Source organism: Pelophylax lessonae, assembly GCF_965119305.1.
Source record: "Pelophylax lessonae genome assembly, chromosome: 3".
In the NCBI taxonomy this organism is placed as follows: Eukaryota; Metazoa; Chordata; class Amphibia; order Anura; family Ranidae; genus Pelophylax; species Pelophylax lessonae.
Genome location: NC_138770.1, coordinates 268,695,871 through 268,708,800, shown reverse-complemented (window position 1 = coordinate 268,708,800; position 12,930 = coordinate 268,695,871). Strand labels below are relative to the sequence as shown.

At 46.5% G+C, this 12,930-nt stretch overlaps 1 protein-coding gene across 2 annotated transcripts in view; it reads right to left on the bottom strand.

The window, feature by feature from the left end:
* The window catches only part of ECT2 (epithelial cell transforming 2), a 181,031-nt gene that overhangs the window by 145,658 nt on the left and 22,443 nt on the right, over positions 1 to 12,930 (bottom strand). The window contains exons 2-4 of one of the 2 annotated variants that reach the window (XM_082252570.1): positions 10,746 to 10,825; positions 10,565 to 10,657; positions 5,146 to 5,328 (exon numbers count right to left, since the gene is read on the bottom strand). In XM_082252570.1, the coding sequence (XP_082108696.1) occupies positions 5,146 to 5,328; positions 10,565 to 10,657; positions 10,746 to 10,825 (356 nt within the window). The remainder of the gene's footprint in view (positions 1 to 5,145; positions 5,329 to 10,564; positions 10,658 to 10,745; positions 10,826 to 12,930) is intronic. The other variant, XM_082252571.1, reaches the window with a different exon arrangement.

Genomic DNA, 12,930 nt, shown 5'->3' with positions numbered 1-12,930 from the left:
AGCTATACATGTGTGCCCACAGTAAAGATGGCGGACCGCGCGAAAATGCACCGCTGCGGTCGCCGCACAAGCGTCTGCACCCCCAACATGCACCTAAGGTGACACAGGGACCCCCAAGGCAACATACAGGTCTGCACAAACGAACCCCGAAGGGATCGCACAGGGAGTCACACAGGCAAAGACACGAGGAACATACAGCAACACAGACTGTCACCCCAAACCGAAGCCCCACACAGAAAAGTACTTACCTGTACCAGATGGCGTGGGGAGCCTCTATGCACGGAAAACCTCTGTCCTCATCTGACAGGGAGTGCCGTGAGCCAGGGACATGACGCTGCAGCACCGCAGACGAGTCCTGTGAGGTAGCCACCTCACGGCTGCATCCCTGCAGCGAACAGGAATGGGTCGTTCGTAATGCCAGGGCGAACCATAGCTGAACGCTCGATGGCGGGCTGGGGGTCCATCTGACCCTTTTGCTCTGGAGAACCAGGGTGGCCAGTCCGAATCCCAACACCGCATGATCCATCTTCATCCGAAGAAAAGACTAACACTAGAAGCTGACAAAATAAACAGCTAGTAAAGTAAAAGAAAAAAATGACATTTTTTATTCCTGACGCTAGGCAAATTAAAACTGAGTTGGGAGTGGTGATGCAGGGGGGGTATTGACCGGATGGGACAGCCCCCATGGGTGTGTATATGCTAATGCCTTTTGTCTTTGGACTAAGTCTATATGCCTAGCTATTCCTACGGATAGGAAGACAATACCCAACAGTGAGGACTTAGAGGAGGCGGCGACTGTCGGAGGACGTAAGAGAAAAGCCCAGTCCAGAGGGGCCGCATATACGCATACCATGGCATGAAGGGATTAAAATTGCAAGGCTATAATCCTCATGCTGGTTTCCTGATCAAGTGAATCTCCAACCTAGAACAAAGTATATAGCTAGATATGTCTACTTCATTGGTTACATTCTTGTTCCATGTTATCACTAGCTTGCACCTTCATAAACAAGTTAGGTCAGGAAAGGCAGCTTCCCTATTTCTATCCCAACAGGTTTTGTTTCAAAATGAAAACAAAAATGTACATGTAGCAAAAAAAGATTACACTTTGTTTTTAAAATTTACTCTTGACATGTGTAGAAATAGAATAACCTGAAGGAAAGTGATTTTTCACAAAGCATTTACAATGTCAAACTTGCTTTAGCCAAAAAGCAACCAAATTCTGAAGGGGACCCATGCTGCATACCACCCATGCAAAATCTGACTTTCCATCGATAACTCCCAAAACAAAAAAAAGATTTGACTTAGCCAAGCTATTTTGTTGACAGCTTTGAAATTAGGCATAGGAAGCAGCCATTTGTGATCCAGCAGTTTCATTTCCAGGCATTTTAGTGTCCAGACCTACAACAGACCTACAACTACCAAGCACTCAAACTCTCCATAGTTGGATTAAAATTTGCAGGGCGAGCAGGGACAGGCCAAATTTTGATCCATCTATGGCTGTTTCCAGGGGAGTCCTGTTGTCAGAATACAAGGGATGGATCTATGGCTAGCTTCAGCTATGATACAACCCTGCTCCCAATGCTAAAATGTGAAACTGCTGTATTCCCCCCTTCCCCCAGGTACAGTCACCCTCTAAATTTGTCCTGGTGACTATTTTTACTGAAACAAAAGCGAATAGAAATTCAAAATTTTAGAGTTGTCACAAGGACATGTGAGGGGAAATCTTCCAAAAGTGAATTCCAGTGTTCCAGTTAATTAGAAAGGTAATTCCCCTCACTCTGTAGGGGATTTACGCTAAACTTCTGCTGCCTCGAGGAAAATAAAAAAAAAAAAGTGGAACTCCAGGAAATTTTGACTTACCAGTATATACACATACACACTATGGGCTATAGGCCCAAAACTTCAGGTGATTGGACACTAGCAAAGCTTACGAGGACAAACACCTCCACGATGCCTCCTCTATAACCCAGCCCAACTCCGATGTTGGAAGCCTGGCATGTGATCAGTTCGGAACGGCTTCAGAAAAGGGAAGTATACACATTTTCTTTTACAGGGTAGATGAAATGGTCTTAAAAATCAGAGTGGGAGTAGATTTAGCCTTAGGAAGTTTACTGGAATTACACCAACTACTGATGCGAAGCAGACAAGGAAGGATCTTTAGCAGGGTAGAAGAACAGATCAAGTTAAACTGTTTCCACTGGGTCGCCAGGACATCCCATGGCGCCAGATGCTCAAAATGAAAGGAATTCCTCCAAACCACAGGAACTGAACGCTTTCCAGTGGGGGTTTTGCACTCTTCTTCCAGGGTAAAATTGCTCTTTCCTCCTCTCCTCCATGACATGCTTGATTAAATGTCCAAGGAATCACCAAATAGGCATACGAGTCAGATTCTTCTTGTAGGGAAGCTCTGCAGACCAACACTCATAGCCAAAAGGAGCCTCTGCATATGCACTGAGATTCACCCAGAAAATTTGACTGCGTTATTTAAAAAAAAAAAAAAAACCCTCAAAGTTTTGCTGAGCAAATATGAAGCCAGTCCCTGTACATGTCAGGATGCAAGAGTGGTGTGTAAAGGGAACGTTTTTTAATTTAAGTCGTAACCTTTGGCTGGGTCAATGCAGGCTGTTTCAGTGCCAATGAGGACAAAGATGGTATCCTAAAGCTAAGAGATTGGTGGACTGGATATTCCCCTGAGCAGAGCCCCCCTCCTCTTCAGGGAGCAGAGGCCCGAACAATGGGAATCAGATGGCCCCTACAGATCAAAGATCTCTAACAGGGCAGATAACCTTCCCATAAAATCAGACAGTGACTGGAAATTCCTCTCTAGATAGACAAGATGGAATGCCAGACAATGGTAAGGAAGCCTCCAAGGATGGCAGATACTCCTGGAGGCAGTGATGAGATTTAGGACCATCAAAGTAGATACTGCAGACCTCCCCTGAGCAATTAACCAAGTGCAAGCTGGTAAGATCCACTGACCCATATCCCCTATGCCAAAGTTCCACCACTGAAGTGAGGAAAAACCTTACCAAAAAGGGACTCCCAACCAGTACTGTGGAGAAGGAGGAGGATATTAGTTCTGAGATCAGTCACAGAGGGAGTCCAGAAAATCCAAAGATCACTTTGCCCTGTAACCAGAAGGAGGCAGGCAAGCCGATGAGCACCTTCCAGTGCCAACTGACTGTAAACCACAAGACTAAAATAGCACACCATTGTGCAGCAAGTCCCGGTGTAATTGAGGTGCATAGCAACAAAAGGCTCCCCCAGACCAGCACAGGAGCTTGGCAGCAGAAGGGAAGAAATGAAACAAAGGTTGGTTTCTCTCCGAGCAGATAAATAAAGTATTCAACAGCTAAAGACACAAAATACCAAGGCTTACTGGGAGAAGGAGGGGTTATGCTAGGCTGTCCTTACAGTTTTGTTTGCCAAATCGCCAGTGTCAAATCACCTGAAGGTAGCTGTATATTTCAGTTGTCAAAAACCAAGATCATGTTTCCTGTAATGTACGATGAAGAAAAAAAAAAAAAAAATACTGCTTGACAAGAAATCAAAGTCTGGGGCCTATCACTCTTCTGAAAACACATCCAGCTGAAGGATTTTTTGTGCAAAGCACACACTTTCTCAAGACAAGGAAAAAAAAAAAAAAAAAATTAATGTATGACAGTTTTAAACTACTCTCTCCAAACTTTGCATTTCTCACAAGTGGCATGTTACATGACTGATGCAGCAAAGGCTAGTCTATTCTGAAAGTTGATTTAGAGCAAGCTACTCAGAAAGTTCCTTTTTGGCAGTAAACGTGATCAATAATAAAAAAAAATATCAAAATAAAAAAGTTACATGCTACAAGGGGAAGAGAGAAAGTGGGAGAGGGGGGGGGAGGGGGGATAAGAGAGAAAGAGGGAGGGGGGAGAGAGGGAGGGGGGGAGAGAGGGAGGGGGGGAGAGAGGGAGGGGGGGAGAGAGGGAGGGAGGGGGGGAGAGAGGGAGGGAGGGGGGAGAGAGGGAGGGAGGGGGGAGAGAGGGAGGGAGGGGGGGAGAGAGGGAGGGAGGGGGGGAGAGAGGGAGGGAGGGGGGGAGAGAGGGAGGGAGGGGGGAGAGAGGGAGGGAGGGGGGAGAGAGGGAGGGAGGGGGGAGAGAGGGAGGGAGGGGGGAGAGAGAGAGGGAGGGGGGAGAGAGAGAGGGGGGAGAGAGAGAGGGAGGGGGAGAGAGAGAGGGAGGGGGAGAGAGAGAGGGAGGGGGAGAGAGAGAGAGGGGGGAAAAGAGAGAGAGAGGGGGGAAAAGAGAGAGAGAGGGGGGAAAAGAGAGAGAGAGGGGGGAAAAGAGAGAGAGAGGGGGGAAAAGAGAGAGAGAGGGGGGAAAAGAGAGAGAGAGGGGGGAAAAGAGAGAGAGAGGGGGGAAAAGAGAGAGAGAGGGGGGAAAAGAGAGAGAGAGGGGGGAAAAGAGAGAGAGAGGGGGGAAAAGAGAGAGAGAGGGGGGAAAAGAGAGAGAGAGGGGGGAAAAGAGAGAGAGAGGGGGGAAAAGAGAGAGAGGGGGGAAAAGAGAGAGAGGGGGGAAAAGAGAGAGAGGGGGGAAAAGAGAGAGAGGGGGGAAAAGAGAGAGAGGGGGGAAAAGAGAGAGAGGGGGAAAGAGAGAGGGGGAAAGAGAGAGGGGGAAAGAGAGAGGGGGAAAGAGAGAGGGGGAAAGAGAGAGGGGGAAAGAGAGAGGGGGAAAGAGAGAGGGGGAAAGAGAGAGGGGGGAAAGGGAGAGGGGGAAAGGGAGAGGGAGAGGGAGAGGGGGAGAGGGGGAGGGGGAGAGGGGGAGGGGGAGAGGGGGAGGGGGAGGGGGAAAGGGGGAGGGGGAAAGGAAGAGGGAGAAAGGGAGGAGATCTTGCAAAGCAATGCAGGGCCTTGGCAACGGACTGACAGGAGGCAAGTATTACACAATCAAAATGGGCTACAGTTGCAAGGTACGCTGTAGTGCCATATAGGCCTCGCAGAGCAGGTTTTAGACCAAGTGATACCTACTAGAGTCAGCCAAAGCCTGATCATTATTTCAAAGCTTGTTACATAGACTTATTTTAAAGCCAGTTATATAGTTCCATGTTTGATCTAAACAAAAAAAAAAAAGTTAACTGTTAAGTAGCTACAGGGTTAATACCAAGTTGTACCTCTCCTTTCTGTGCACAATACAAGATGATTGGTGGACCAACCACTCTGCAGTCAGCTTTATACAGATATTGGAAGGAAGGATGCTGAAAATCTGAGATGACAAAAACATTCTCGAACTCTGGGGCATCGGCTTCCACATACTCTTCCACTGCTTCAGTTATGATGTGTGGGAGTTTGATTTCCTGCATTTCCATAAAGGGAAAATAAACTTGTTAGCACACAGGGGCTTGCAGTACATGCTATAATATACAAAAATTTCCAACTTAACCTTTGTGTAGGTCTCCCTATAAATGCCAAATATAACAAATATTCCCTAAAGGTAGTCTATCCCTCTGCAATATTAGATCATGCTTTAAAAAGCATAAACTCTTTATATACGGTTCAGGTGATTATTTTGGTTCTATACATCTTTCTGCCACATACTGAAACCCACCTCAAAGTAGATGGCATTTATCAAACTATTAATGACAGATACATTCAAAAAAAGGCTCCGAAATGGTTAGTATATAAAAAAGGAATGAAAGTGGCAGATTGGATTTGTGTGTGTATATATACATTTTTGAAGACTCGCTTCAATTCATGATTATACCACCTAAAAAAGCCAGTTCTCCTTTCTCTATCTGGTTGCTTATGAAGTTGGACCATTTGATCAATTTTGTTCCAATAGAAAAGTTACATAGTTAGTGAGGTTGAAAAAAGACATAAGTCCATCCAGTTCAACCTATGATGTGTGTGTGTGTGTGTGTTTGCTTTTAACCGTACATTGTATACCCCTGTATGTTGTGGTCTTTAAGGTGTCCATCCAATAGTTTTTTGAAACTATCAATGCTCCCCGCTGATACGACTGCTTGTGGAAGAGAATTCCACATCCTTACCGCTCTTACAGTGAAGAACCCCTTACGCATTTTAAGGTTAAACCGCCTTTCCTCAAGTTTTAGTGAGTGGCCACGTGTCTTATTGTATCTCCTTTCTCTGAATAGTTTGTTCCTTATGCTAGGGTCGCCAGTACAGTATTTGTACATTGATATCATATCCCCCCTCAATCGTCTCTTCTCCAGAGAGAATAGGTTCAGTGCTTGTAGTCTTTCCTCATAGCTGATGTCCTCCATTCCCCTAATTATTTTTGTTGCCCTTCTCTGGACATTCTCCAGTTCCAGCACATCCTTCCTGAGGACCGGTGCCCACAACTGGACAGCATACTCCAGATGTGGCCGGACCAGAGTCTTGTAGAGTGGAAGAATAATCTCTATTTCTGGAGAACTCAGACATTAACTTCTATACTAGGTACACTTTGGTTCGTAGAGGCCAATTATGTCGCACTTGTGTATCAGAGGTAAGGGGTCCTTTTTTGCCAGTGTAGATAGATTTATTACATTAAACTACATTAAAACAACGGTTTAAGGATTTCATAATTGCGGTCATTGTTAACAGTTTAAGATCTAACATCCCAGTCAGCTGCATGAACTCATGCCGATTGTTTCCCAGCTCCTAACTTCTTTTGGGTGACAGGCATCCCACAATTTTGTTTGCGTGATTTTACCGCAATTCGTTGGGTGACTTGCTGCAAAATCGCACCGCGATTGGGGTGCCTTTGAAAGTAACAGGATTGGAATCACGGGCAGAATTGCAGCCCGTGATACAGAACGACGAGATCTGAATGTAGCCTTAGGCACATTCAGAAGACAGTGTGTTATGAGATAAGGCAGTCGGCAGGGCAGCAACTGTAAAAAGGTTTGGGTGGCCTGACACCCAACTACCAAGGCATAAAATCTTCCGACAAAAAGCTTAAATTGACTACACTTGTAAACCGTTATTAGCTGCGTTATCAGCAAGTAGATCTAAAAATAACAGCAACGCAGTAAGGACTAAATAGAATATGTCCGTTTCTCTTTACATGGCTGCGGATTTCTTGGTATGAATTATTGATCAGACAATGTAGTTTTTCAAAACACTTGAGTGAAATTACTACCGTCTTGCTGCCATGTATCTATATATTGCCACTGCCTAAGTTTACTCACGTGCGGATATACAAATAAAAAAAATATATAAAAGGGAAGGAGGGTAATTTCGAGTGTAGCACACTAAACCTAAATCCTGCAGGAAGTAGCACTTTCTTTCCATTATTAAAAGGTTCAAGAATGCACTTGAAAATATAAGAAGTCAGGATATGAAAAGTAACAGACTTTTGAAAAGGTTATTAGTAGCAATAAAGACACTATAGCTTCTGCACACTTTGTGACCCTACCCATCAACAAACCAACACTTAAACAATGGTTCCCACCATCAAACCTGAAATAAGTGAATCAAATAAATGCAGCACTAAAAACTATAAATTGTGTGTGTACCCCCTTAAAAAAAAAAAAAAGTCACCACAAAGGGGTTTCAGTATATACAGTATCTCACAAGAGTACACCTCTCACATTTTTGTAATTTTATTATATTTTTTCATGTGACAACACTGAAGAAATGTCACTTTGCTACAATGTAAAGTAGTGAGTGTACAGCTTGTATAACAGTGTAAATTTGCTGTCCCCTCAAAATAACTCCCACAGCCTTAAATGTCTAAACCGCTGGCAACAAAAGTGAGTACACCCCCAAGTGATAATGTCCAAATTGGGCCCAAAGTGTCAATATTTTGTGTGGCCACCATTATTTTCCAGCACGGCTTTAACCCTCTTGGGCATGGAGTTCACCAGAGCTTTATAGGTTGCCACTGGAGTACTCTTCCACTCCTCCATGAAAATCTGACAGACCTGGTGGATGTTAGAGACCTTGCATTCCTCCGTCTTCCGTTTGAGGATGCCTCACAGATACTCAATAGGGTTTAGGTCAGGAGACATGCTTGGCCAGTCCATCACCCTTACCCTCAAGCTTCTTCAGCAAGACAGTGGTCATCTAGTGTGTTTGGGATCATTATTATGTTGGAATACTGCCCTGTGGCCCAGTCTCAGCAGGGAGGGGGATCATGCTCTTCTTCAGTAGGTCACAATACATGTTAGCATTCATGGTTCTCTCAAACTGTAGCTCCCCAGTGCTGGCAGCACTCATGCAGCCCCAGATCGAGACACTCCCACCACCATGCTTGACTGTAGGCAAGACACACTTGTCTTTGTACTCCTCACCTGGTTGCCGCCACACATGCTTGACACCATCTGAACCAAATACGTTTATCTTCAGACCACAGGACATGGTTCCAGAAATCCATGTCCTTAGTCTGCTTGTCTTCAGAAAACGGTTTGCGGGCTTTAAGCATCATCTTTAGAAGAGGCTTCTTTCTGGGACGACAGCCATGCAGACCGATTTGATGCAGTGTTCAGCATATGGTCTGAGCACTGGCAGGCTGACTCCCCCACCCCTTCAACCTCTGCAGCAATGCTGGCAGCACTCATACGTCTATTTCCCAAAGACAACCTCTGGATATGACGCTAAGCACGTGCACTCAACCCCTTTGGTCGACCATGGTGAGGCCTGTTCTGAGTGGAACCTGTCCTTTTAAACCGCTGTATGGTCTTTGCCACCATACTGCAGCTCAGTTTTAAGGTCTTGGCAATCTCCTTATAGCCTAGGTCATCTTTATGTAGAGCAACAATTCCTTTTTTTCAGATCCTCAGAGTTCTTTGCCATGAGGTGTCATGTTGATCTTCCAATGACCAGTATGAGAGAGTGCGATAACACCAAATTTAACACACCTGCTCCCCATTCACACGTGAGACCTTGTAACACTAACAAGTCACGACACTGGGGAGGGAAAATGGGTAATTGGGCCCAATTTGGACATGTTCACTTAGGGGTGAACTACCTTTTGTTGCCAGCAGTTTAGACATTAAAGCGGAGTTCCACCCAAAAGTGGAACTTGCGCTCTTTTATTTCCTCTCCCCCTCCGGTGCCACATTTGGGGAACATGTACCCTTCCCCACTTCCAGGATATGGCGCCGCCCTCAGAAGCTCGGCCCCCTCCTCCGATCCAGTAGGAATGAGCAGCGCGCTTCGCGCATGCGTAGTAGGGACCCGCCTGTGAAGCCGCAAGGCTTTGCTGCCGGGTTCCCTTACTGGCAATGGCGGCACCCGACAGCCGATAGAAAGATCGGCTGTGGTGCCGACATCGCTGGACTCCCGGACGGGTAAGTGTCCTACTATTAAAAGTCAACAGCTACAGTGTGTGTAGCTGCTGACTTCATTTTTGGAGTGGGAGGCGGAACTCCGCTTTAATGGAGTTATTTTGAGGGGTTATGTGTGTATATATGTGTGGAGTTATTTTGAGGGGATAGCAAATTTACACTGTTATACAACTGTACACTCACTACTTTACATTGTAGCAAAGTGTAATTTCAAAACCCTCGTTTTTGCATGCAGTTTTCATGCATTTTTTTTCTCTCAACACACTGTATATAGCTGGTTGCTAAGGAGCAAGCTGGGATGCCACATCCTTAACCATTGAGGCATCAGCTGTCAGCAGGGTTCTGCGCAGACAGCTGAAAAATAAAATATATATATATTATACACACACACACACATCCTTATCCAAGTATGCAGCCTGGCCGGTCAGGAAATGGAGGGGACGAGCGAGCGCCCCCACCGCAGAGCACCTTGTCCCCATATTGACAAAGGCCTCTTCCCGACAAGCCTGGGCGGTGGTTGTGGGGATCTGGTTTAAAAGGGGGGTCACCCTTTAAGAAGGGCCCCCCGGGTCCCTGCCCTCCTCCCTTCTGTGGTAACCCACTAAAAATAAAAAAAAAATAAAAAAAAGAAAAGAGGGTCACATGCAGTCACGAGAGGCGGGTTCTCTGGGTGACCGTCACTGGATGGCCACACCCTATAGCTATATAAGAAATGGCATACCATGGAACCATGGTTTTTGATGAATGGGTAGGGTTACCCCATACTCATTTACATAGGGGGGTTGGGAGCGGGGGGCTCCCTTTCTTAAAAGGGGGCTTCAAGATTTAAATAAGCCCCCTGCCTGCAGACCCCACAACCACTAACCCAGTCGGGAAGAGCCCCTTGTTCCCATCAACATAGGGATAAGGTGCTTTAGAGTGGGAGGGCAGAGCTCGCACTAAGGATAAGAGTGTCGTTTGTGCATCGCAATGTATGCCGAGTTTTGCATTATTGATTCTATATACTGAAACCCCTTTGTAGTTATTTTCTTAAAGGGATACACACATACAGTGAAAAGAAATACAGTGACCAGTGCTAACCCAAAAAGATCACAGAAAAATCCTTCACCAAAATTAAGAGGCAAGAGATGAGTTAACTTATTACAATTATTGAATAAGCCCCAGTGGATAAGTGTTCAAGCAGTGCATGTGTTTAAAAAAAAAATCAAAAAATGTTCCACAGTAGGTTAGTGATGTGATTTGCTGTGCCAGATGTAAAGTGCTGCATGCAAGATGAGTTGGTATGAATAAAGCACCATACCATATTTACAATACTTTTAATAAATGATTCTCTGGATTTCTCTCGACAATTTTCCCTTATCTTTACAATGGGAACTTCCATTAGCTTAACTGTCTGTGGAAAGGAAGAGTCAGGCAAAAAAAATTAAAAAAATGCATTTGTAATGATAAAAGAACATTAATAAGTACATATTGATGCATACCTCAAGAGCTTTTAATAATGCTTCATTTTTTCCAGCATCTTGAAGCAGAATCACTCTCGTTTCTATTTGGGGCATGTCTTCTGCATTAAAAGAATTTAACACATTAAATACAAGTCACAGACTAAATACTTAATCAGTGGCATCCTTCCATCTCTTCCCCTAAACACTAGGATAAACGCAATTTTTGTAAAATCTTACCGTAAAATTCCTTTCTCTGAGTCCTCCGACAGTCGCCGCCCACTCAAGTCTTCACCAATGGGTATTGACCTTTTCTCCGTAGGAGTGGCTAGGCAACAAGAATTGTTACTACAAAGCTTTTAACATAGACCCACCCCTAGGGGCTGTCCCCTCAGTCAATACCTCCCTGCACCAGCATTCCCAACTCAGTTTGGTAGCATAGCAGTAAGAGTACACAAAAACCCCAAAAGAGGGGCGGGGGGCGGCGACTGTCGGAGGACTCAGAGAAAGGAATTTTTACGGTAAGATTTTACAAAAATTCCGTTTTCTCTTACGTCCTCCGACAGTCGCCGCCCACTCACAAGTCTTCACCAATGGGATGTCCCAAAGCAGTGTAGACATGAGGGGTGGGAGACGCAACCGTAGAAAGGCAACGCAGTACCCACATCAGAGAAAGGAACCTTACCACAGTAAGAGAACCAACTGGGCAACAGGAAAAACGTGCTCAACAGGAGCAACAACCCAGGAAACACAAGTGACCCAGGGGTAAAACACCCCAACAAGCAAGGGCCCATGAAAACAAGGGTCCCTAGGAGACTGCCGCACTGAGAACTTTACGGCCAAAGGAGGCATCAGCCGATGCCTGAACATCCACCTTATAGAATTTTGAGAAGGTGTGAACGGACGACCAAGTCGCCGCCTTACACACCTGAGCCACAGAAGCCTGATGCCGGAAAGCCCAAGACGTACTCAAAGACCTGGTAGAGTGCGCTTTCACAGGGAAGGGAGGAACCTTCCCCTTCAAGGCATAGGCTTGTTCAATGATCTGCCTGATCCATTTGGCGATGGTCGCAGCCGACGCCGCCATGCCCTACCGAGGTCCCTCAGGAAGGACAAAGAGGGAATCTGACTTGCGAAAAGATTTAGTGGACGACAGGTGAACTCGCCCGGACAACATCCAAGGAATGCAACCTTCAAAAATGCAACCTTCTTGGACAACAGAGGCAACGAGATCTCCCTGATCTTTTCAAAGGGAGCCTGTTGCAACACGGACAGAACCAAGTTCAAGTCCCATGGAGGTAAAGGGTCCCTCCTAGGAGGGGCCAAATGTCGCACCCCCTGAACAAAGGTGCTAACCAATGAATTAGACGCCACAGGGCGTTGAAAGAGAACGGCCAGCGCAGAAATCTGACCCTTAATCGTGGCCAACGCCAAGCGCTGGTCCAAACCCGTTTGAAGAAAAGCCAACACTCGACACCGAGTATGAGCGAGGAGAATACCCCCTGGACTCACACCAGGCAAAATACGCTTTCCAAGTACGGTAGTAAATCTTCCCCGAAGAGGCTTTCCTAGCCTTGATCAAAGTGGGAATGACCTCAGGGGAGAGACCCCTATCCTTCAGGACCTGGCTTTCAACAGCCAGGCCGTTAAAGCCAGCGACTGTAAAGCAGGATGGAATATCGGCCCTTGAGACAGGAGATCTTCTCGAAGTGGCAGACACCACGGAGCGTCAACCGCCAGATTTACGAGGTCTGCGTACGAGGACCGGCGAGGCCAGTCCGGCGCTACCAGAATCACCGTGTGCGGTTCCGAGGCTAACCTGCGAAGAAGCCTGGACAGCAGCTGAATCGGTGAAAAGGCATACATCAGACGATACTGATGCCAGGGCACCACTAACGCGTCTGAGGCGTCTGCCTGAGGATCGCGCGTCCTTGCCACGAACCTTTCCACCTTGTTGTTCAGACGAGACGCGAACGGGTCCACATCTGGGGAACCCCACTTCGCGCACAACATCTGGAAGACATCCGGGTGAAGGGACCATTCTCCCTGGTCCAGGGTCTGGCGACTCAGATAATCCGCCTGCCAGTTCTCCACCCCCGGAATGTGAACTGCCGTTATCGCGGGGACGTGCGTCTCGGCCCAAGACAGAATGTCGGCTACTTCCCGAGCCGCTCGGGCACTCCTGGTGCCCCCTTGGTGGTTGATGTAAGCCACCGCAGTGGCATTG